The 26,631-nt window shown below is 31.9% G+C and overlaps 1 protein-coding gene across 34 annotated transcripts in view; it reads right to left on the reverse strand.

Moving 5' to 3' along the window:
• The window catches only part of ROBO2 (roundabout guidance receptor 2), a 1,504,157-nt gene that overhangs the window by 139,375 nt on the left and 1,338,151 nt on the right, over positions 1 to 26,631 (reverse strand). For 33 of the 34 annotated variants that reach the window (XM_036220094.1, XM_036220092.1, XM_036220091.1 and 30 more), the window contains 2 exons: positions 25,757 to 25,877; positions 8,698 to 8,836 (listed from right to left, as the gene is read on the reverse strand). In XM_036220094.1, coding sequence (XP_036075987.1) covers positions 8,698 to 8,836; positions 25,757 to 25,877 — 260 coding nt within the window. Of the gene's footprint in view, positions 1 to 904; positions 1,939 to 8,697; positions 8,837 to 25,756; positions 25,878 to 26,631 lie in introns of those variants that run through there. The other variant, XM_036220095.1, reaches the window with a different exon arrangement.

The following is a 26,631-nucleotide window of genomic DNA, read 5'->3' on the forward strand; positions in this document are numbered from 1 at the left end:
GATAAATATGTTAATGTGAAATGCCTAGAGTATATCTGGCATAGAGCAAGCACTATGTAGTTATAATTTATTAATATTATAGTTATAGAAAAGGAAAATGCAATAAAAACAACTCTTTTGAATCATACTAGAGTTTTCCTATAAAAAACTAAAAAAAGCACTCAGGGTTAAAACAATGTTGAATTTAAAAATATGCACACATATATGTACATATATGTATGCATATGCACACATATAACAAGCTATATGCAAAATACAAAAAAATAATTGTCATTGATAATGGACACACATATAATTTTACTTTTTCTCTTTAGGCCCATCCATTTTAACTTTTTAAAACTCCTATAAAAAAAGTATTATCATATTTTAAAAATTGTTTTGAGTTGTTACTATTCATAGAATCAAACCATTTCATAATTTAAAGTCACCACAGAAGCCATCTATTCCAATTTACACATTCTGAAGATGTGGACTCTCGTATGCAGACATGTAAATTGTTTAAAATACCATGATACATTTTGGCAGAGCAAGGATAAGAACATTGATCTTGTAAATTCCAGTTTACCTTGCAAACCCACATTACCCCTTGGGTAAGTATAAATCATCTAAGTGATTTTAACCACAATCGTCTTATGAAGACAAAGATTTGTGTTAATATAGTCAACTAAATAACTTTTTCTTTTTACATTTTGTTTATAATCAAGGTAAAAATCTAGGTATGAGAGTATCTTCAATGGTAAATATCCAGTATATTCACCTGTAGGACATGGTATAACATGGTGACTATCTCCTGGTAAGCCTTTGTTTTGTCCTACAGTTTGGGCTAAGATAAAATGTTGCCCTAGTCTTGACCTCAGCCTAGCTGAATGTTCTAACAAGCCACACTTTGATGGAAGAAACACACCTGCTGTGGCTCCTATGTGAGACAATATCCACGTTGCAATGACAGGTGGCACTCAGGCAGATCTTTTTGCTCCGCAAGCTGGCACCTGGTCTTGGCTCTGCCTACAGACAACGCAAGAGCTGCCAGTTAATGGACAGCAACACATCTTTGACTTCAAGGCATTTCATACTCCAAGTGTGTCCCAGCTTGTGAGTTGACCACTGGCCAGAGCTCAAATTGGATGCCAGTTCCTGCATTGTTCCTAAGATGAGATTCTCAACAGATGGGCCAGTGTAGTCACAGGACAAGGCGACTTGCACTCTACACCCTAGGTGGCAATCAGTTTTGTGTTAACAGCAACTATTAGCACCTACTTGATGAAAACACAGAAAAATTGCCATTTTGACATTCCTCTAAAAGTTGTTAATTAGTCCTGTTTGTAAATAAAATCTATATCTTCAGCCTCCAAGTCAATAGCTTTGACCTAATCTAAGTTTAGATTTTCAAAACACCAAGACATTTTATGTGTGACTTATGAAATTGTTCAAAAAATTTCTCTTAACAGTAATGCTATAATAGTATTCCTATGAAGTTACTCATATTACTGTGTTTCTAGCTGATTATCTAAAATTTTATCTAAAATATAATATCTGTGACTCAAGTCCCTACATAATTAATAATCACATAATTATGAAACCTTTTTGCTTAAAATACAGGTTTCATGCTGAATAGATTCCAAATCAGGTCCTGGCCCTAAAACATATTAAGGTGACTTTGGAAAATTCTTTAAGATTCTGTTTCCACATCCCTCAAATGATGAGAGTTATATTACATTAGAACACTGTTCTTTAAAATAATGAAATTAATGTATAACAAAAGTATTAAAGAGTTCATGGCAAATAGTAAATCCTCCAAAAACCGTTGCTTTTATTGTTACATAAGTTTCTTATGAAAATCATGATTTTCTTATTGCTAGCAGACAATACAATATAATGTGTGAAATTTGAAGGTCCTTGCACTAGGGCTGGGGTATGATATTTGGAGCATGTACAATCTCCCAGATGTAAAAAAAAAAAAAAAAAAAAAAAAAAAAAAAAAAAAAAAGGTGTCAACTCTCAAGCTCAGCAAAATAAGTGGAAAAATTTGTAAATAAGTCTATTAAATCAATAATATTGTATGTATTTCTTTGGAAATCAATTGGCCAGAAGAGAGTATCCATAAAAATTGAGTACTCTGTATTTTTCAGCCTTAACTATTTTTAGCTTGTAGTTTTCTATATAACTAATAAATGCTATCAATCAGTTACATTTATAAAACTGGGGCACTTGTTATGTGCCTTTATTGTAATGTGTTTACAGTGCTTTGAATTAATTATATCATTTTAATAACTTTTGGGGTTAGAATGGATGGCATAATTATTCGCCCTGTACAAGGCAGTCAAAGCATAGGTTAATCATTAGTCCCATCGCATCCATGGCCCATAGCTACAGGAAGTAAAGCACAAAGAGCTTAAATAGCTTCTTCAAGGTCACATTTCTACTTAGTAGTAGAAAAATTTAAAACATCATTTCCAGAACGTGAGAATATAACTAAGTGGATAAATGATCAAAAAGCATCAAAATAGTCCTAAAGTCTAATATCCCTGACAATGGCCTAAATATTCTTTGTGTTATTGGTAGCTGTATTAAAAAAAATCCCACAATATTATTCATGCAGTTTTAATTTTTTTTTTCAGACAGCAATGGCTAAGATATCTGTATAGCTGAAAAATCATAGAATATTAACTTACACTTTTCTTTAGATTTCTGAATCTTAGGGACTGATGCACTTTTCAAGTGTCACATACAATGTTTTATATATATTGCTTTGCTCCTACTTCCAGTGTTTTCCCTCTCTTTTCAAAAAACATTTTAATTGACCAATCTTGACCAGCCAACATAATCAGCATGGTTATTTATCAGGAGCCCAAATTACCACATGTCCTTGAAGCACACACTGTATGTGAAGAAGGACTAGCTCCTCAGCAGGGTGGCTGAGCACCTGTTCAGCATCTCTGCATCTCAGAAGCACATGCTCTAAACAATGGCGCTTCCAAACAATTAACACAAGAAAATTTTTCCAGGGCTAAGTGCAAAGACCCATCACTTAGTCTAAAAATACCACAGAAAAGGGAATTATAAGCGGCTCTATTCAGTTCTTTTTTTTTTTAAGGAATCATGTATTTATGTGAATCTCACATTTCATGGAAATAAGAACTCTAAAAAGTCTCTCTTAAAATAGACTTGCACTTTAGAAAAAGAAATTTATCCAGTAGGTTCAGGAAAATTGATAGAATTTTGTACTATATATATCTTGAAACTCATTCTCAGTCTCTTTTCTATTTTTATGAAATATTCATGAATTATATTCACTATGTGGAAGCCATCAACTGCACTTAGAATTTGCAAGCATACATAACAATGTACATGGCATATTTTATTTCCTTTATTCTTTGACAAGCTATTATGAACATTCCTTTCTGTACTCTAGATCCTTATTATGGAAGTTAATGTCGCTTAAAAGTTAGTTTAGAAAATAAATAAAAATGAAGTAAGACATATCATCGAACTAACTAATGGTGATATACTGAAAATTATATGATTGATGAAGTATATTAAATTTTCTGTTTATAGTCTTTTAAAGGACTGATAATAATTAACTTAAATTTAAACTGTGTTGACAAGCACAGATAAGAAATTACTTCTTACCTCAATTCTGAGAAGGGATATTTTTATTCCCCTTCCTAATATGAGATTGAACATAATATCGTAGCATTGGTATATTTTAATTTCACTTTTATTTATTGCATTATAAATGTATTATATTCTGTTTCTTTTATATTAATACATGATATTTTTCATAAAGCTTCAGCATATATGTATATGTATGATTTTTTTTTAATTTTGATATAACAGTAATATACTGTTATGATGAAACATGGCATAGGATGGATTATCACAACAGTTATTATAAATAGTGGCAACTTTTATCACATGAAATACTTTGTGAAAAGATGTGATTAAGGCACTTGATCATTCTAAGAGTATTAATTAGCAAAAAGCTCTAAGTTTGCTTCAGAAATAAAGATGTAGTACTCAAGAAAGAAACTAGAATTACTTTAGTTTTGACTTTCTTTAATGTATTCAGTAAGTAAATATTTTCCTACAACACCCAATCTGGTTAACATAAAATAAAAAAAAATTAAAAATTTGTTAACAGCATAATTACTTCTCTTAACATGACTATTTTTTACAGACTTATAATGAGCATTACAAGCCTAGTAGGCAAGTAATGAATGGTGGTAAACCCAAAAGTGACTAATCTGCTGCAATTTAAATTATGCTTTAAGGTAAAAAAAAAAAAATGTTTCTTAAAACCATAATCATTATGAACTATAACTGTTATTTCCTATTTACTCATTTTGTTTTCTTTGCTCACTTTATTTTCATATTGGCATATGAAATTTTTGTCACTAATAGATGAGTCAGTGTTGATTTATTTGAGCACAATTATATTGAGACTCTCTAGAAAAAAAGATATTGATACTTGGTACAGTCATAAAAAAATGCAGTGACGTATTTTTTTTTTCTTTCTGAAACCTTCAGTTGTGAAATAGCAGGACTTCTAGAAGTTTCTACAAGCAATTAATATTTTAAAGGTAGCATGTATAAAATAAAGGCATGTATAAGTAAGATGTTATGTTGTCCCTTTGTCACATGGAAAATTTTCCTGGTTGAGCAGGGTTATTATTGGACTTGAGAACTGATAACTTTTCCCACCTCCCTGAAGCAGTCACATAATAAAAAAGTGCATTTAATACAATTCACCAAATACATATTATCATTTTGTTAAAGGTAGTTACTCAAAAAGGTAAGGAGTTTAAAGTTAAATCAAAGAAAGAGGTACATGAGTAGTACTTTAAAAATATTTCCATGGCAAAGAGGAGAAAAAAAATACTCCCTTTATTAATCTCTGGTTGCTGAAAAGTTGGCACAGATATCTTCTTCTGTGCTGAAGGTTTAAATATCTATCACAGCATTTCATACATTTAAACTTGAATTGAAAAGCTTTACTTGTCTCCAAAAGAAAAAATAGTCACATATTACTTACGTAGTAATTACAGGCTATGCAGCTGCCCTACGAAGATTTAAAATAAATGTGTTAAGCATTAACCACTACACAAACCTTATTCAAATCATATTAAATATTACGCCAAAGAAATGTCATCCTCCACACCACTCCCTACAATTGCTTACACAAGAACAATGGCCATCGCCCTTGTCTGAGACCTAAATAATGTAATAGATTCAATTTTGTTGATCTAGGCTATGGTTGGTGAAAAATCATTACTGTTATTCCTCACCAAGTAAAGAGGTCTCTTTTCCCTTCATTATGCATAAGTGAAGCTTATGCTAATGTATCCAAATCTAAGGACAAATAAGCTTCTTTGAAATACCATTTAAAGATTGAGAATTCAAGAAAAGTACATGCCTTTTATCATGATAAAAATATTGACCTCAATTTCTATATTTCACTGATCCGTGCTTTAAGCCTTTCTATCATACGATTTAAAGCTTATACAGCATTTCCATTTGCTAAATGCTTTAAAAATATTTAGCTGGTCACACAAAGTACTATAGTACTATCACACCAGTAAGAAAAGAATCAAAAGGACGAACAAAATGAAATGTTTTAAGGGAAGTTAGTAGAGGTAAGATTTCTCAAAGTTTCAAAGCTATCTATAGGGGCCTATATATCGTACATTCTAGACATGTAGTTTTAATACTATCTTTTTTTTTTTACCTGTTTGTAAGTGACCTTTGTAGCAAATGAACTTGGCAAAATTTGGAGAATACTGCAGTGACTAAAGTTGTCATTTTTTTTTATTGTATTTTATTTTACTTTTTAAATTTTATTTTATTAGTTTCAAATATACAGTGCATTGGTTAGACACTTATATAGTTTATAGAATGATCTTCTAATTGCTCTTTCTCTCCAACTAGCCATGACATTAATGCTAACTGAATTCCCTATACCATGCACCCCATCCCTGTGACTATCTATCAACTACTAATTTGTACTTTTTTAACCCTTCACCCCATTTTCTCAGCCTCCCAATCCCCTTTCCCTCAGGCTGTCACCAAATTGTCCTCTATATTTGTGAATCTGTTTTTGATTAGTTTGTTCTTTAAGTAAAATCATATTTATCTTCCTCTGTCTGACTTATTTCACTCATCATAATAAACTCTAGGTCTATCCATGTCATTGCAAATGGTAGGGTTTCATTTTTTTAATGGCTGAATAATATTCCATTGTATATATGGGCATTTAGGTTGCTTCCATATCTTGGCTATTGTAAGTTATGCTGCCATAAACACAGGGGTGCATAGATCTTTATGATTTATTGTTTTGGTTTTCTTTTGGATAAATATCCAAAAGCTCAATTGCTGGGTCAAAAGTATATCCATTTTCAATATTTGAAGCTGTCAGGTTTATGACCTAATGCCTAGAGAGCACTGTGGAAAAAAATCAAAGTGGATTTAAATTTTAGTTTATCTTAATTCAAAGACATAGACCCATTGAAATACAATATACTCTTATAGCTTTCTATTTTTGAAACTTCTGTCAACTAAATATTGCTTAATAATTAAAAATGGCAGGATCACCAGATATGTTATGTGAATATCATGTATCCCCTGATATCATGTGATGAAAAAGTCATCCTTTGTGACTTTCTGTCTAAAATCCTACCAATGCAGAGTAAACAAGAGAAAACACCAGACATTGCACGTTTGGGTAATATTCTGTAGGATACCTGGCCAGTACCCCTTAAGACTGCCAGGTAATACAAATACAGTCTGACTGAGAATCTGTTATAGGCCAGAGGAGACTGGGAAATCATGACAACTAAATGCTATAATCTATAATATCCAACTAAATAAATACCCTAAATTGGATCCTGGAGCAGAAGGAAGACATTAATGGAAAAACTGGTGAAATCAAAATAATGCAAAAACTTTAATTATTATGTATTAACATTTGTTCATTAGGTGTGACAAAATTTCACAGTAATGAAAAATGTTAATAATAGGGGAAACTAGGTATAAGGTATATGGAAATTCTCTGTACTATCTTTATAACTTTCCTACAAATCCAAACTTATTCTAAAGTGAAAGTTTTTTTTTTTTTCCTTTCCTTTTTTTGGGACAAAGCTATTCACTTCCAGTGATTGACAATTAACATGTGTCTACAGTAGATTAAATTTCATTAATCTTTTAATTAATCTTTTAATCCTAAATCTTACATCAACATTCTAAAATTATATATAAAGTGCTCTCATATTTGAAGAAAAATATTGATTATACACAGAAGATGGATCCCAACAACTCGGTTCCATAAACACTCCTTGCTTTTAACTTGTTTCTCCACTGAGAATACTTGAGGAGCCTCAAATTCACTTTAGAAAGTATAGTGTCACAGTTCTAGGGATATATAAAATTGAAATGTGTAATGGATATATGAACTCAGAAAAATAGTGAGATCAGTGCCAACAAAAGCACATAAAAGGCAATTGACTTCTGTGAAATAATGTTTAACTTTACTCAGTTGAATACAATTTTTTTTTTACATAAAATATAGGAAAAGAGCAGGAAGTGAAAGCTTATGATTGTTGTAGATGTGATTGTAGTTTCAGAAAGTAGGACTAGGAAGAAGGCAAAACAAATCTTTTTTGTGTGTTTTTTTCTTTTCTTTGTTGTTATTTTTAAATTAAATTTACTGGGATGACATTGGTTAATATAATGATATAAGTTTTGAGTATACAAATTAATGTTTTTCAAAAAATTAAGAATAGAATTACCATATGACTCAGCAATCTCTCTTTTGAGTATGTACTCCTAAAATTTATCCATAAAGATATATGCACCCTGATGTTTATTGTAGTATCATTCATGGTGGTAAGACATGGAAAACAAATCTTAAATCTACACTTGCCAATTTTACAGAAAAAAAATACTTGAAAGATTTATTTGATCATAAAACACAAACAAGGTCTTGGGAAAATTTAAAAAATAAAAAAAAATAAATTTACTTTTATAAAAGATGACGAGCATTTCGAGACTTACCCTGGAGATTTGAGCAATTATATTTTAGGGTTTGATGATAAGAATAAGAGAAAAGAGGGAGGAGAAGCTCTCCATGAAAATATGGCAAGTGAGAAACTGACATAGTAGGTTCCTAAGTGAGAAATTTCCTATGCAGATAGTAATGTCAGCTACTTGCTGACTTTTCAGTATTGTATTGAACAAGATCTCTCCTTTACTCCAGATCTTAAAAGCTGTATTCAGCAGCCTTTTGTTAGTGATGCTCTGAGCAGTAAAGGAAGGCAGACAGCATCTAGTGTGTAGCAAAGCATCACGGCAGTAGAGCAGTAGTTAAAGGAGGCAATCAAGCATTGAGCAGTGATAGAATGGAAGACCTACAAAGATCCCTGAAAAAGAAAGCACCTCAGGAATCCATTATATTTTGGGGTAATAGATGAAGTGGAGGAGGATCAGAGGTTTATGGAAAAATTTCAATAAAAATATGACATCAAAATCCTGGAGGACTTTAGTATACAAAACAGCATATATATGGCTTGCAATTGTAAAACTCCTATGTGTGAAAATAATACACTAAAAATGTAAGAGTGTTTGGTGGTGCAACGGGGGATGTTGTCTTCTTTTCTAATTATTCAATGGTTATCTAACAATTTTCCACTGATATGATGTTCTTACCTTCCTCTTGGCAAGTCTGCATCATCCTTTTTCCACCGCACAGTTGGTTGAGGATCGCCCTGGACCTGACAACGAAATTCTACAGATTCTTCCTCCAGTACCACCTGGTTAATTGGCCTCCTGAGAAATGTGGGTCGTTCTTAGGGGAGGAAAAAAGAGATAAAATGAAATAAATTTGTGCATGCTTTAAGTCCATTATGGAAAAAGGACATGTGGTTTATTTTTGGTACATATGTACTTAACTCTCAACTATGTCTTGATAAGGCCTTATAAATCCAACATAATCAAATAAAATAAAACATTTGGGAACACAGAAATAGCTATGGTTTATTTCTACAACCACAGAACCTTTTGGAAAAAAATATTAAATTTATTCTTCAGTGAATTCCTGAGTTAAATCCTATAGATCTTATCATTAAAAAAATCCAAATGCCAAATTCCAGAGAAATAAGGAAAAAGATAAAAATGATTACTTTAATCTATTACAATGGCTTAGAGTGGAAAAAACTAAATGTTGAAACTAAAGGAAAATATCAAAAAGAAAACAAATACTATAAAAAATAAAAATTCCATAAACTTTTAGAGAAAACAAATACAAAAAATTATGCTCTTACCCATCGGCGTTATATAAATTACTCCACTTAAGATACCACAACAAGAAACCAATACTTCCATGAATGTTTTACTTCAAGTATGAAGCTAGCTACCTGATTTTTCCTTTTATTAAATAAAAAAGCTGTCAATCCGATTCTTTTCTTGAATAAAAAGTACTGTCATTAATTATTGTAAACTATTTATTGTCATACATAATTTGCTAAGGCTACTTTTGATTATCTTTTCCTATGTGTTCCAGATATTTGTCCATTTTTTCTTTACTTAATTTTTACATTTATTTGTTTCTCTAACATTCTATTTTGATGTTTTCATACTTTGATCCCTTGATGTTAATTTGTATATCACACTATTAGCCTTCTATATAAAGCTAGGAAAAAATAACAGCTTTTTTATAAGAATCTAATCATGTAAGAGAAATATAAAACAAAAAGTAGTTTTACAAAACTCTAAGCACTTCAGCTCCTTGTCTACTTTCTTCCTTTTTTGGTAAGTGTCTGATACGATAAAATTATCATTTAAATTTTTACAAACACATGTTTCCAAATCATAGGCTAGTCCAAAATGCTGCTACTTATTGAACTAAAAGAAGAAGTCAGGGAAAAAATATGAAATCCATAGGGAGTTGACACAATATATCTGGCCATATGGTCATATTTAGTCACTTAGACTTTAGTTTCAAACCCAATTTAAATATGTGAATACAGCGGCACAAGAACTGAAACATATTTAACAAAAAACCTTTAAAGAAAATAAATCACTTTAAATAACATATGTTGAGCATAGAATGGAACTATATGATTTTATTGACTAAAGATCCATATTTATAAAACAAATGTGTGAATTACAAGAGCCATATTTTATTGCAATGAAGTCAACCAACATTGATATTGAGAAGAAAGACAACTGTGTCTCTCCACTGTGAAACTGACAGTAGGAATTAAAATTTTCTTTAAGACACAGACCTACATATGCTCAAATATCTGTACTTTGAAATCTCAAAATCCCAAGCCATAAAACAAGACTAATAGGATTTTATCATGAATTTTTTTTAATGTAGAATTTAGAAATAATCCAAAAAAACTTAGGAAACAAAGATTGCTTTAAAGATTTTAGGTAGTAGAATCAATTAACAGCTAAGTATACCCCCTCTGCAATGGAAATAAAACAAATGTTGGATGAAAGGATTTTGTTCCTTTTGAACTATGAACACCATGTGCACTAAACAGCTATTTTCATGCTGGTATAGTTGATACTGAGCTATTGTTTCTGGCAGTAAATAGGCAATAGGATCAGTATCTCCTTATAAAATGCTTGGAATGTTAATAGCGAAAATGAATCATTAGAATAGAATGTAAGATTGACTTTTTCTTTGCCATCACTTGGGGAGTTTATTCAATTCATCTAAAAGCTGCAACGATCCAATGCTCAAAACAGAGCTAGGGTACTATTGATATTTTTGAGAATACGAAATGATGTGTCCGGGGACTCTTTCTGGCCCAGCTGATTTTAATGGGGATATTGTACTATAACCTGGCATATAGATGAGCAAGCTGAGAGAAGTCTTTTCTTTGTCCACTCATTCATTCATCACATGTTAGTACAACTTTTATGCCAGGGTTCAAGCTTGGTAGCTGATGAACAGACAGAAGCTTGATCTCATGGGAAAAGTAGTAGGAGATGAAGCTACTCAAGACCATGAAGTGTTTTGTAGGCCATGTCAAGAAATGTGAGTTCTGCACTGAAAGTAATAGAAAGTTGTTAAAAGATTTTAAGTTAGGAAGCTACATTTTTAATAAAAATATGAAAAATTACATTGACGAATCTGTGAAAGATAAATTAGCAGAGAAACATGAAGCAGTGAATTAGGTCTAACGGTTATTGTAAGAAATCATTTCAGCTTAGACTGAACCAGCAGTTCAGGGGATAAGGAAAAGGGGACAGAATAAAGAGATATCAGACCTGAATGAACAATCATGGGTGAAAAAAGAAAAGTCTAGAAAGACTCTCAAGTTGCCATTTAACAAACTGTAACAGAATAGCAGGTAAAGTATAGACATAGGGTTCCTGCACGCACATGTGCATTTGTGCATGTGTGTAGACATGTTAGATATGAGAAAAATAAACCTGTTACTCAGGTTTTTGTTACTTGAAGTCTAATGCATCTTAATTAATAAGATAAAAAGGACTAATTATAGAGGGGAAAAATAAATATGATCATCTCTATATGTGTAGAAAAACACAGATTAAAAATCTTAATAAAGAAAGAATGCAAAGAAACTTCTTAAGCATGATAAAGATTTTTTATAAGAAATTAAATGCAAAAAATATAAAAATAGTATGAAAGTCATGTTTATTAAAGTCAGGAACAAGATATACATGCCAATATTAATAATAAGAAAAGGAAAGAAAGTGTACCAGAGAACTAGAATAACCATTGCTTATACACATAGTAATACAACATAGAACAATAACTGTTATGCAACAAAAAATAAGAACTGCATAGGATATAATAGCAATGCTGGCAGTCTCGGAAAATGGGCAATGTTAGGATAAATTGTAACTGGTAAGTCATTGTAATGTTAAGGCTATCTATCTATCTATCTATCTATCATCTATCTATCATCTCTCTATCATGAAAAATTTTCATGACATGACATTAACTATAAAATAAATTACACAACAGTATGTAAGTCTAGTTGAAACACAGAGAAATATTTTCAAGAACTGTTTTTGTATGTTTCCTTCAATATCCTACCAGTCATAAAATTATAACATATGAGTCTAATTAATATGAGCATACTTTACCTAGACTTGTCACAAAACTAAAGTTGTCTCTTCATCGAAGGAATGCCATCAGAATCCTTGAGAGTTTTTAGGTATCTTACATGTTCTAAGCCCCACTATTTTATTTGGAGACACATGGAAGCACCTAATTTATAATTTCAAGAAGAAGCAAGATATAGGATCCCCTGCTGCTGTTCTGATGAACTCAGCAGGAGTGGAGAGCTTCACAATGAACCTTCTCTATTCCCTTCTGCCCTCAAGCAGAGTCTAGTTGCCTAGCAACTAGATAACCACAGGAGTGTATGTGGTATAGAATTTTTGGAAGCCTAACATTGGTGGAAAATGTAATTCAATTGATTAAAAAAGAGAGCAGTGCAAAAAATAACCAAGATGAAAGTCATTTACATATACATGGCACATCAGGATGGATTTTATACCTGAGTATCTTAGAATGTGCCTTCCAACAAAATAACATCAAAATTTACGACTGCACTGAAGTTTGGTCACAAGTTTTCAAGTACTTGTCTGAGAATTTCCATAGCACTCATTACAGCAATCATCTCTAAATCATATGATTCATTATTCAAACTGTTTTCTGCCAATTATACAAAGCTTACCTCTACTTTACAATTTTAACTGCCTACAAAAAAACTGTATGTTAAAACTAGATTTGTCTGTCATTTATTTAAATAAATTATTTTTGTAAAAAGTTTTTCAATTTCTTTGACTATTTTTATTTTCAGAAAATCTAAGAATCAGAAACATAAATATTAAAGATTAAAGAAACTACACAGGCATAAATTTATTTTAAATGCTTTGCCTTTGCAGTGGCTACTATTATTAGCATAAACCAAATACAAAGCCATGTCTCTTTCAGACAGAAATTATAAAAATTACAAAGAAATGTCCTGGACCTAATTACTTTGTGTCAAAATCACCTGCAAAGAAATGTAAAGTTAGAAGAATTAGAAAGTTAAGTTGATAAAAGAATCATCCAGTAAACTAATAAGTGATCTCATTTAATACCCATTAATGCCCATGGAGTTTGTATCCCAGGAAGCTTTGCACAATTAAAATAAATATATATGAAACATCTTGAACTACTGAATAATGGACAATTTTAAGACATGTCAAAATAAGATCACTGACATGTCCATGTTATCACCTTATGTCAGATTGCTTATCGAAAAACAAGGTGAGAAATCTCAAGGGCTGTTCCCTAACTGCTTATCAATTAGATTAGAGTTCCTCTGAATGGCTGGATCCCTAATTATATAGCTGTGGAGTGATCAAAAGGCAATGTCTTTGCCAATGCAATTAACATTTTTTTTTTTTTTTAATGTGAGATTAACTGGATTTGAATCACCTGCATAACTTGCTTACAAGGTTAATCTCTCTTGAGACAGCAGTGTTGTTTGGCAGTGTGATACTATATAAAATACAGCTCTCAAGTAGTCAGAACAATTTAGTTCCAAGTTGTATTCAGGAAAATCCAACTTTACATGTGGCTGTTATAAAATAAAATGCTAAGTTTCATTGTAGTTATGTTGATAATAGAAAGAAAAATATTCAGTTTAATACAAAATATGATCAATCTAAAATATCATTGCATGATATCTCTTAAGTTTCTTATTTACATGCTACTATGAAGGCAATTTAGTGCCCAGGGAATAAAGTTCTCTTTTCAACTGTATACTCACTGACTATAGCCATAAAATTCCCAGCAGCTGTAGCATGATAGCTACACTAGGACAATTTTAACAATTTTAAAATAAATTTTGATTGTCATTATAAATGTAGTGCTGTGGGAATAATTACATAGGTAGAGTCCTTTAAGTCCTATAACACCAAACCTATTCAATAAAAGGACATTAGAGCAAAACATTGCTTGTAAAGCTTGTCCTAGCTTCAGTTGACCCAAAAGGAACTGCTACTCTGTAGTCTGTTAAATTGCAAAGTTAGATGGCTAGCCTCGGTATGTCCTTTTATTTAACTGGAATTATATGGACGGACATGAATTATGATAGCCATTTAATGTGAAATATTGGATAGATTGAAAAAGATCAGTCTATCTGAATGTGTGATTAACCAAGTCTCTGGTACATTAATTTCTTTTCCCTCTAAGAATTTTTTTTTTTTTTTTGGCCTCAGAGAAATCATCTTGTGAAGTAAATATAAACATTGGTAAATGTTCTTAGAGGGAAAAAAAACATGCCTTTTAACCATGTTTTAGAGGCGAAGTTTCGATATGAGAGTCTCAGTGAGAGCAAGGAACCTGTTTATTCATAACACTACACTTAAACGAAGCTTGACACATAGTATATGCTCAAGACATATGACTAGAAAATATTTCATTGTTTTAAAGCTTGCAGGTAAATATTGTTTTTTAAAAAAACTATATTGGTCCTACCAATCATCTTAATTTTAATAACACATGATTTTTTGAATTTTTAAATGAAGGCTATAGATTATCAATAAAACTCAGATATTTCCCAAGATTTGGTTCTGAGACATCTTCCCTCATTGCTTTGTCTCTGAGTATCTCAACTACACTCAGGCCACAAACTATTATTATTCATCCAATAACTGAAGATCAACATCACCAGGCCCAACCTCGGTTCTCATCCCCAACAAAATGGCTAATTCCAATCTAATTATTCTACCAAAAAAGCCATCAGTTGATACAGTTTCCAATAGTCTTTTTAGTGAACACTATTTATAAATAAACAATAATGCACTGGACATCTGAAGAAAGCCTCCAGTGTTAAAGAATGATACGGAGAAGGAGGGTAGAATTCGCAGAAGAAACAAAAGCGGGAAAGTATCACAAGTAAATTTTATTTTTTAAAAAAGTAAACAGTTATTAAAATCCTGAGAAACAAGAGAAATTAAAACATCTGTGAAACAGAAATAGGATGAGGTAAGTAAGGAATAATTAGAGAAAATAAAGACCTAAAAGGTTTAATATCTAATGAATGAATATATGTTTGACGAAGAAATAAATTTTAAAAAATGGGAGAGAATATTTCTTTGAATTACTTGGATAATGAGTTTTTAGATTGAGATTACTAAGTGTCTAACCAGTAAAAGAAAAAAAAAGTGCCAAAACAAGTCATGATATTGAAATTTTTTAGAATACTAAGATAAAGAGACAGTATTAAAAGTTTAGAAAGAGAAAAAAGAAAAATTTATCACATAGAGGTCAGTACATAGTTGTCCCAATAGCAACAGCAAAAGCTAAATATTATTGGAGTGGCAATTTCAATATTCTGGCAAAAAAATACAAGAAGCTAAAATAACAATTAAGTTTTGGGTAAAATAAAGGTATTATGTTCTGGAAGAACTCTAGGCTCCAATCAGGGAGAAAGCAAGAGAAAAACACTATTCTGAATATAGAAGTTAACCAAGAAAAACATACAGGATGTAGGAAATGGAAAACTCAGCATCAGAGAAAAGGGAAGATAAATACCAGGATGATGTTTCTGGAGTAGACCTAGACAATATCCAGCCTAGTAGGATTAGGAGGGCAATCTGAGGCCTCCCAGAAGGCTATAGTGAGGGTGGACTTAATAACTAAACAGAATTTAAAGGATTTTAAACTTTCTGTTAGAGATTTCAAGAACTCATGATAGGTGTAGACAGAAATAAGTGAAAGAAAAAATGTGTTTATTATTAACTCAAAAGAAAAGAAATGTAGTACCAGAAAAGAAATGCCATCATAACAGCATAACAATTAGTTTACAGGTAATATTTACATAGTTATAATAACTCAAATTCTGAATATTAATATAACCAATGTTTCTAAAGTCAATATACTGGAAGGATAAAAAGAAGGTAAAGTGTAGGTAAGAAGGTGGAGAATGGGTTTTAAGTGGGTCGAATCATCATCTTCCAAAACAGGAAGTCAAAATAATACAAAAAATTGCAGAATAAGCACATATTTAAAAATATGGATATAAATCCCAGAAGAAAAAGATAAAATAGGCTTGTATTATGTTTAAAGATGAGAACTCTGTGTGTGTGTGTGTAGGGGGGAGCAAAGTGGGAGGGTAGGGGCAAGATATTTTTCTATTTCATTGTAACTTCATATTTCTAATGTCTATTAGATATTTAACATATAAAATCTTCTACATATATTGCTTCATTCAATATTTAAAACCATTTGGAAAATATTCCTGTTATTTTTTTTAATACCACTTAAATTTTAGATAACAGATATTCCAAAGCTACTCATAATTAAAAACTTAACTATATAATTTAACTCTAGTTTCTCTGTCTTCAGGATCTTGAAAATTTAATTTACATACGTAAAGTGCTATGGAGTATTCATTACAAAGGCATCTAGACTCTCCCATAGATTTTAATGTCCATTTACACTATGATGAGTGTTTATAACTTTTAGAAATGGTACCACACAGTTAACAAGGATGTTATTTTATGGTCAGTAAATATTTTTAAAAGAACAAAAAAGAATGAATGATTCATGAAGTATGGTATAGTAATTTTTTGAACATTAAATTACACTGGTCATGTCTTTGTCTAAAGGGCAAATTTTTAAAATATAAGTTGCAATTTTAAAACTAAAAAAAATGTCAAGAAACATGGCAGAGTGAGAGACATCCCAAAATCTCTCCCCTTGAAACAACAATAAGCTGAATGTCTAAAACTCAATAAAAAAACACCAAAACTTCACACCAGCATGTCTGAGAGTGGGATCTGTGCATAAGAACTGCCATAAGTCAGAACCCCGTGGGCAGTGGACTGGGCAAAACAAAGAAGCTGCCTCTCACAACTGGAGCTCCTTGTAGGAGGAGGGGATGGGAGAAGGTGTGGCTAATTCCCTAAACATCCATGTGGCCAGCAGCAGGGGCCAGTCATCAGGGCAGAAAGCAGAGAAGTGGGGATAGCAGAGAAGGGAGGATGGCAGAGAAATGACAGTTGATTTTTACCCTCCGTGGTTGCAAAATGCAAGGCTGAACCGTAGCCCTAATACCCCAACCCAGAGGGTCCCTCCCCCCATATCCTCTAAGACTGAGCACCACAGAGCCCCAGAGGACTCTGAGCAAACGCTACCAAAACAATGACTGACAGGGACTGAGACTGAGGGTAGCGAGTGTAAGTAAACAACAAGAAAAAAAAAAGGCATTATTAAGGCTTTATATAAAGCAAGGATCCAAGAGGCTTAGAAGCCACCTACTGGAAATCAAAAGAAAAACTGCTGCTTTGCGACAGGCTAAAGAGAGGCCTTTATATAATAAATCTTTCTAGGGAAAAAAAAAAAAAAAAAGCAAAATGCAGTTCCACTAATGCCCAGGAGGAGAAATAGTCCATTAAAAACCATAAACAACCAGGGTGACAAGGCATCTCAGAAAGAAAGAGAAAAAGCTCTAGAAAATAAGCTTACAGATATAAAAATATGCAACTTAAATGACAGAGAATTCATGATGGTACTTCTGAAAAAACTCAATGAAATCCAAAATGATTCTTATCAACAATTTCAGGAACTGAAAAGATAATGAGATGAATAGAATAAATTCTTTAAAAAGGAAATTCAAACTCTAAAAAAAAAAAAAAAAAAGAAAAACAGAATAGAACTTCTAGAGATAAAGAACACACTGCAAGAGTTGAAAAATGAAATGGCAAGCTTGGGAAATGGAATTGACCAAATGGAGGAAATGATCAGTAATATCGAAGACAGAAATCTAAAAATAAATCAGAAGGAAGAAGAGAGAAAGCAAAGAATGAAAAATACTGAAAGAGAAATACAAGAACTAGCTGATACTAACAGGAGAGGAAACATAAGAATAATGGGCTTTATCGAAGGCAAGAAAAAGGAGCAAGGACAAAAAGCATTTTCAGACAAACAGTTGTGAGAATTTTTCAAATCTATGGAAGGAGCTGGAGCTTGGAATTCAAGAAGTCAACGAAGCATCCAATTATCTCAATGCAAAAAAGGCCTTCACCAAGACACATTGTATTAAAATTATCAAAAATCAATGAGAAACAATTCTCAGGGCAGCCAGGAAGAAGAAGATGGTAAGTTATAAAGGAAAATCCATTAGATTATTGCCAGATTCTCAAGATTTTACAAGCCAGAAAGGAGTGCAATCACATATTCAAAATATGAAATGAAAGGAATATAAGAATAATGGAAATCCTCAAAGGGGAGGAACAAAAACAGGGACTAGAAAGCATTTTCAGACAAATAGTTGATGAGAATTTCTCAAATCTGAGGAATGAGCTAGAGTTTGGAATTCAAATATTCAACAGAACACCCAATTATCTCAACACAAAAAGGCTTCCACCAAGATACTTTGTATTAAAGTTTTCAAAAATCAACAACAAAGACAGAATTCTCAAGGCAGCCAGGGAAAAGAAGATAGTAATCTATAAAGGAAAACCCATTAAATTATGGTAGGGCTTCTCTGCACAAACATTATAAGCCAGAAAGGAATGGAATCAAATATTCAAAATGTTAAATGAAAGGAACAATCAGCCAAGAGTAATGAATCCAGCAAAGCCCTCCTTTAGATATGAAGAAGAAATAAACACCTTTCCAGATATACAAAAATTAAGAAAATTCTCTAGTATGAGGCCTGCATTACAGAAAATACTGAAAGAAGTCAGCTCACCTAAAACAAAATTATCAAAAATAAATACATAATTAGGAGTAAAGTTACTATCAGGCAAATAGAAGGAAAGGAGTGCAATCTTTACTAAAAACAGGGCATTATAAGCTTAAATAATAAGATGAGAATTATTATAGCAAGATAGTAATGAACTTCTGCATGCATAGGAACAAATTGAAGCAATGACCGAAAAGAGGAGTATTCAAAGATCCAAATTCACAAAGGGGAATGGAGATAAGGCACTCGCAGAAGAAAATGGATGACAGTTTTACACAGACACACACAAACACGCACGCACGCACGCACATAACTATCCTTTACGTATTCGTAATTTTAACCACATGCCAAAGATTCAGAACTCAAATATATAGCATAAAACAAGAAGCTGTTTTATGATAAAATGCACAAAAGCCAACCAAAATAAAGAAAACAGAAACATAAAGACAAGGAAGCAATGGAAACACCGAGCTACCAGAAAGCAAAAGATAAAATGGCTATAAGAAGACCTCATATTTCAATAATCACCCTAAATGTAAATGGACTGAACTCACCAATAAAAAGGCACAGAATTGCGGATTGGACCAAAAAACAAAACTTAACCATGTGCTGCCTCCAGGAGACACGTCTCAATTCCAAAGACAAATATAGACTCAAAGTGAAAGAGTGGAAAATGATATTTCAAGCAAATGGCATTCAGAAAAAAGCGGTAGTACTGGTACTAATATTGGACAAAATAGACTTCAAAATAAAAAAGGTAAAGGGAATCATGCACCAAATATACATAACACTTATTAATACCTATGCTCCCAATCAGGGAGCCCCGAAATATGTAAAGCAATTACTAACAGAACTAAAAGGAGAAACAGACCAAAACACTATCATAGTAGGGGACCTAAATACCCCACTGTCAGATATGAATGGATCATCCAAACAAAAATCAATAAGGACATAACACCCTAAATGACACATTAGACCAATTGGATATAATTGACATTTACAGAGCCTTCCATCCCAAAACAGCTGCTTATACATTCTTCTCTAGTGGACATGGAACATTCTCAAGGATTGAGAGATAGCCCCAACAAATATGAGAGGGTTGAAATCATACCAACTGTATTCTCTGATCATAATGCTTTGAAACTAGAGATCAACTATAAAAGAAAATGGGAAGAACCACAAATACATGGAGATTAAACAGCATGCTACTGAAGAATAACTGAGCCAGAGAAGAAATAAAAAGAGAGATCAAGAAATACATAGAAATGAATGATAATGATAGTATAACATATAAAAATTTTTGGAGCACAGCAAAAGCAGTCATAAAGTTCATATCGTTACAGGCCTATCTCCAAAAACAGGAATGAGCCTGAATAAACAACCTAATGCTTCATCTTAGAAAACTAGAAAAGGAAGAACAAATGAAGCCTAAAGTCAGCAGAAGGAAATAAATATTCAAAATTAGAGCAGAAATAAATGAAATTGAAAACAAAGGAAAAAAAAAAACAGTAGAAAAAATAAATGCAACAAAGAGCTGATTCTTTGAGAAAGTTAATAAAGTTGACAAACCCTTGGCTAGATTCACTAAAGAAAAAAGAGAAAGGACACAAATAACAAAATCAGGGATGAAAGAGTGGAAATTATGACAGACACTGTTGAAATACAAAGGATCATACAAGAACACAATGAAAAAGTATATAACAACAAATTTAATAATCTAAAAGAAATGGACCTGTTCTTAGAAAAATACAACCTTTCTAGACTGAGTCAAGAAGGACTTAAAAATCTAAGTAGTCCAATCAGCAGTATGGAAATTGAAACAATCATCACAATCATCAAAAATCTACCAAAAAGGAAAAGTACAGAACCAGGTGGCTTTACCAGAGAATTCTACAAAACATTCAAAGAAGATTTAATACCTCATCTCCTCAAACTCTTTCCAATAATCATAGAGGAGACGATATTTCACACTTCATTTTATGAGGTCAATATTACCCTGATACCAAAATATAGTAAAGATAATATAAAAAAAAGAAAATTACAGACCAATATCTCTCACGAACACAGATGCATAACTCCTAAATATGATACTAGTGAATCGAATACAGCAACATATTAAAATGATTATATGTAACAATCAAGTAAGCTTCACCCAGGGGCACAGGGATGGTTCAACATATACAAATCAACTAATGTCATACACCACATAAACAAATTAAGAAATAAGAATCATATGATCATATCAATAGATGCAGAAAAAGCCTTTGACAAGATAGAGCACCCATTTATGATCAAAACACTTAACAAAATTAGTATAGAAGGAAAGTACCTTAACATAATTAAGGCCATCTATGAAAAACCCACAGACAACATTATACTTAATGGTGAAAAAAATTTTAAAAATCCCTCTAAGACTGGGAAGAAGTCAAGGCTGTCCACTATCACCACTGCCATTCAATATAACATTGGAGGTCCTAATGAGTGCAATCAGACAAGAGAAAGATATAAAAGGCATCCAAGTAGGAAAAAGAAATCTAACTGTCACTATTTGCGGATGATATGATTCTCTATATAGAAAACTCTAAAGATGCCACAAGAACACTACTAGAAAAAATAAACAAATACAGTAAAGTTTCTGAGTACAAAGATCAATGTTCAAAAATCTATAGTGTTCATATATTCTAATAACGAAGTGTCAGAAGAAGTGTAAAAATAATTCCTTTTTAAATTGCAACAAAAAATAAAATACCTAGGAATAAATCTAACGAAACATGTGAAGGACCTATATAATGAAAACTGTAAAATCCTATTAAAAGAAATAGAAGAAGATACAAAGAAATGAAAAGATATTCTGTGTTCCTGGGTTGGAAAAATCAGCATAGTTGAAATAACCTTATTGCCTAAACCATTTTGCAGATTTAATGCAATCCCTGTCAAAATTTCATAGGCATTTTTTAAATAAATAGAACAAAAAGATTATCAGATTTGTATGGAAGCACAAAAGACACCAAATTGCCAAAGCCATACTGAGAAAAAAAAAACAAGGCTTGAGGTCTCATTCTGCCCAAATTATACTACAAAGCGACAATAATCAAAATGGCATGGTATTGTTAGAAAAACAGACACATGGACCAGTGGAACAGAATCGAGAGTCCAGAAGTAAACCCATATTTATATGGGTAAATAATTTTTGATGAAAAAGCCAAAAGTATACAGTGGAGAAAGGAAAGTCTTTCCAATAAATGGTGTTTGGAAAATTGGAAAGCCACCTGCAAAAGATGAAACTAGACTGTATCTCCATACACCTAAATTAATTCAAAATGGATTAAGGCCAGAATATAAGACCTGAAATAATAAAGTTCATAGAAAAAACATAGGAACCAAACTCAAAGAGGATTTTATGAATTTGACTTCATAGGCAAGGGAAGTAAATGCTAAAATAAATGAATGTGACTATACCAAACTAAAGAGCTTCTGCTCAGCAAAAGAAACCATCAGCAAGGTAAAGAGACAACCAGCTGAATGGGAAAATATATTTGCAAGCAATGCCTCTGATAAGGGCGTAATATCTAAAATATACAAAGAACTCATACAACTCAACAACAACAACAACAACAACAAAAACAATAACAACAACAAACAGATTCAATCAAAAAATGGGCAGAGGACCTAAACAGACACTTCTCCCTAGAGGACATACAAATGGCCAACAGATATATAAAAAGATGCTCGACATCACTAGCTATTAGGGAAATGCAAATCGAAACCACAATGAGATACCATCTCACACCTGTTAAAATAGCTATAATCAACAGGATAATTATTAACAAATGTTGGACAGGATGCAGAGAAAAAGGAACACTCATACATCGCTGGTAGGACTGCAAATTGGTACAGCCACTATGGAAAACAGCATGGCGCTTCCTCAAAAAACTAACAGTTGATCTACCATATGACCCAACAATCTCTCTACTGGGTATTTACCTCAAAGACTTGAAAACTCATATCCGAAAAAATATTTGCACACTAATGTCCATAGCAACATTATTCACGGTGGCCAGGACACGGAAGCAACTGAAGTTTTCTAGGATAGATAACTGGATAAAGAAGCTGTGGTACATATATACAATGAGATATTACTCACATAAGAAGAGAAGAAATATTGCCCTTTGCGACAACATGGATGGACTTTGAGAGAGTTATGCTAAACAAAATAAGACAGAAAAAGTTGAAAATCACATGCTATCACTTATATGTGGGATACAAACCTAAAAGCAACAAATGAACAGGTCAAACAAACAGAGACTCATGGACATGGACAATAGACTAGTGGTTCCCAGAGAGTAGTGGGGAAGAGAGAGGTAGATGGGGCAAAAAGGGTTAAATATGTGGTGACAAAAAAAAATCTAACTATGGGAGGTGAACAACACAGTGTAAACATATATATTTTATTTACTGTTCAAGTGTACAGTTGAAACTTATTGGATTTCATTAACCAATGTCACCAAATAAATAAGTAAATTTAAATTTAAAAAATAAAAAATAAAACTAAAAAATGTCTTAGTCCAAGACCACTTACTAAAAAATCAAAATGCTTAAAGATGACCATTGTATTGACAAAGACCCTGTATTTCTTTCATTGTTTCTCCTGCCATTTTAAGTAAATTATATTTTTGAATTATAGTGAAATATTATCAGTTACTTTTCTGTATAACATATGTTAAAGATTGGATTGCCAAGGACATTTAAAAACTTCCTGTAGCCAGATTTCTTAAAACAGAAATGCTGTTCCATGAAAATAAAGTTCAGAGAGAAGAGAGATGAAAATGTAACTGGTTTTACTTTTATAAACCTTAGGTCAGAGATGATACTATCTAATAACGATAAAATATAAAGAGATTTATTAGAGAACACACTGTATGCAAGAGCACTGACGTAAAATCAAAGTACAGAAGGGGTTTCTCTCATGAAATATTTGTCACATCCTTGATTAGATCATCTCTACTGTTTTTAGCTTTTGTTCCTGGGTTTGGATGCTGGGTTTTTTTATTTTAATTATTTTATTTTATTATTATTATTTTTTAATCATTAATGGAATTTTAGATTTTCCTTCAACTTAACATTGTACTTATAACCCCTTAGGTCAGTTCTGACTTGTTTACATCATCAGATAAACATTTCTCAGCTTTCTCAAGAGGAACCGCCTCTAGACAAATTTAATCTCTTTGGTTTATAGCTATTTTCAAAATAATTTAGAAGTTCCCCTGTAATTCCTGACATGTTTAGGAATGTTCTATATTTCTTGTCATGTCTTTAGGGAAAGTAGGGTATATATTTCATAACATGATAACATTTTGCTAAGTCTAATTGCTTTGGTAATGAGATTAAACACTTTCAATTTCCTTTTGGAGCTAGTATATACAGCTGTAATGCAACACTTTCCTGTTCAAAGCTTGTAGTAGTTATGGAAAAATAGCGATGAGCATTTCTTTAAATAGAAAAGCTGTTCTCATGGGTTTTCAATGATAATGTTCAGTGACCACTACTTTTATATCTTACTAGGCAAAACTATTTTATTCATTTCAGAGTAAAGTATATTTTGGGCTCTTACAGATGACTGCTTAAAATTTAATGGCAAATTGATGCTTGTCAGAGCTCTGCAGGACAGAGATGTATATGTATACTTGAACAATTTTATTTTTACTTCTCAATTCTTTTAATAAATTATGACATTTCTCATGGTTTTGTCATTTGGGACTTCAAGCTGCTTAATATCCACAGGGAGTATTCCAGAGATTCCTGGGTAGTCGGAGTGATTGAAAAGAGAGGCCTTCACCCTGGTACATATTCATAAAGTAGACTCTAAATGCTCTAAATGTAATGGAAATCATGAAATCGCTCTTTTTGCATCTTGGCACTCTCATTAAACCATAGGATGGCACTTCCCAAACAAGAGAAGTTCCTTTAGGGAGGTATGCAGGATTTTGATGCTATCCTCAGGCATGTTCTAGAATAATGACCAGAAACCAGATTTTATCACTTATTTTACTGACACGATAAGTAATTTAAAAATCTTAATTATTCCTCATATGCTATAAAGAAAATCACATAATATCCACAATAGTTAAATCTTATGTATGTGTACGCATATAAATATGTGTACAGGTGTGCATGTTTATATGTGATATTATATCTCCATATGGAGATTTGAATGGCACTTTAATGTCTTCTGAAGGAATGTTCATTTTCTAGTATGTTTAGAATCTTTGTTTTCCTGAGTTTTCCATCATATTAATTTTCCTTCAATTTTTCACACCTGTTCTATAGTATTTTCCTTAATTTTATTTAGTCAACCATCCTAATACTCAATTTTTTTCCTTCCTATTGATTAATCCACTATTTCTGTGATATAGATCTATCATGTTTTAGCCTATTAATTGAATGATTTCAACTAAATAGTCCATTTGGTTCTTAAAGTTGAAGAAACATAAATACCATAGCAAGATAGTTTATGGATTTTTCTAATTTTGATTACTTATGTGAATATATACAGCAGCTAATCTTTTTATAATGCTTTAAAACTGCGAATGACCTCAATTTGAAATGTTTAAAAGTAGAAAACAAGTGAAATGTCTTTGGACGGCACTTTAATTTAAAAAAAAAAAAATTATCCTGTGTCTTGTACATAGTATAGGTACTTAATAAACATATCACAGTGTACTGAGTAATAAACTTTAGATGAATATAACATCTCAAACAGATTTTGAGAAAAAGCAATTGTTTACATTCTGACAAAAGGTGGTCTTACAAATATATGAATAAAGTAGGCGAATTAACATTTTATAAGTTTTATTTTTCTTCATATCAAAAATTTCATCTTAAAGACAAAACCAGAACACAATTCTAATCTGTCACTGTGCATCACAAGTCATAAGTAACTGTCCCTATACGGCCTAGTGTCTAATATTAACATATTTAAAAGCAATGAACAAGTAGATTTAAATCGTAATTTCTAATTTAAAAGAGAATTTTACCAAAGACAGTCAGCTCTGCTGGATCACTGTCTCTTTCCCCCACCATATTGGTGCCAACGCAGGTATACATTCCTGCATCACTTTTCCTGGTGTTGGAGATCATCAGTTTTCCACCACGAATCTGTGAAAAGTAAAAAAAAAAAAAAAAAAAAAAAAAAAAAAGAGAGAGAGAGAAAGAGAGAGAAAAAAGAAAGAAAAAAATGGAAAAAAAAACAAAAAGACAAGACAAAAAGAAAAGAAAAAAAGAAAAAAATGTAAAGGAAAGATCACTAATAAAGAATTTTGAATATTTAAGCACGACATTTTTTTTTCCCTAAAGAATTAACTGAATGTCTAAGACAAAACTCTCCCACTATTTTGGTATCTGCATTTGTCTTGTATTCTCTTAAATCCTCCTTCAGTATAAGCTTCCAATTTGTTTTCTAGAGAGTGCTTCTTTAAGGTTGTCGTCACCTCTTGCCTGTTCTTATTTTGGGTCTTGTGACTGTCTCCATTAAATTCCAATGGTTAGTCTTCACTCTGAGATTTGTTTGGATAGATTGCTAGCAACATATATTATGTAAAAGCACTAGATATCTGGTTTAGATAATATAACAAAATTCTCAGATCCCCTCTGAGGATTCTACAAATATTTATTGAGTACCTCTATGGGCTTAGCAGTTTTCTAGCACTTGAGATTCAGTAATAAACAAGTAATAAAAATATCTGTCTTTGGGGAGCTTAGATTATAATTGTATTAATTGTTTTTTTCTTATCTTAATTGTATTTATGAGATAATTTTAGAAGAGGAGGGCAGATTGGATAAAAACAAATTAAATTCTTTAAATGATGATTATGAATTAATATAAATCATTGACTTCTAATGTCTACTCCCT

This window comes from Rousettus aegyptiacus, unplaced genomic scaffold (assembly GCF_014176215.1).
Source record: "Rousettus aegyptiacus isolate mRouAeg1 unplaced genomic scaffold, mRouAeg1.p scaffold_m13_p_4, whole genome shotgun sequence".
Classification (NCBI taxonomy): domain Eukaryota; kingdom Metazoa; phylum Chordata; class Mammalia; order Chiroptera; family Pteropodidae; genus Rousettus; species Rousettus aegyptiacus.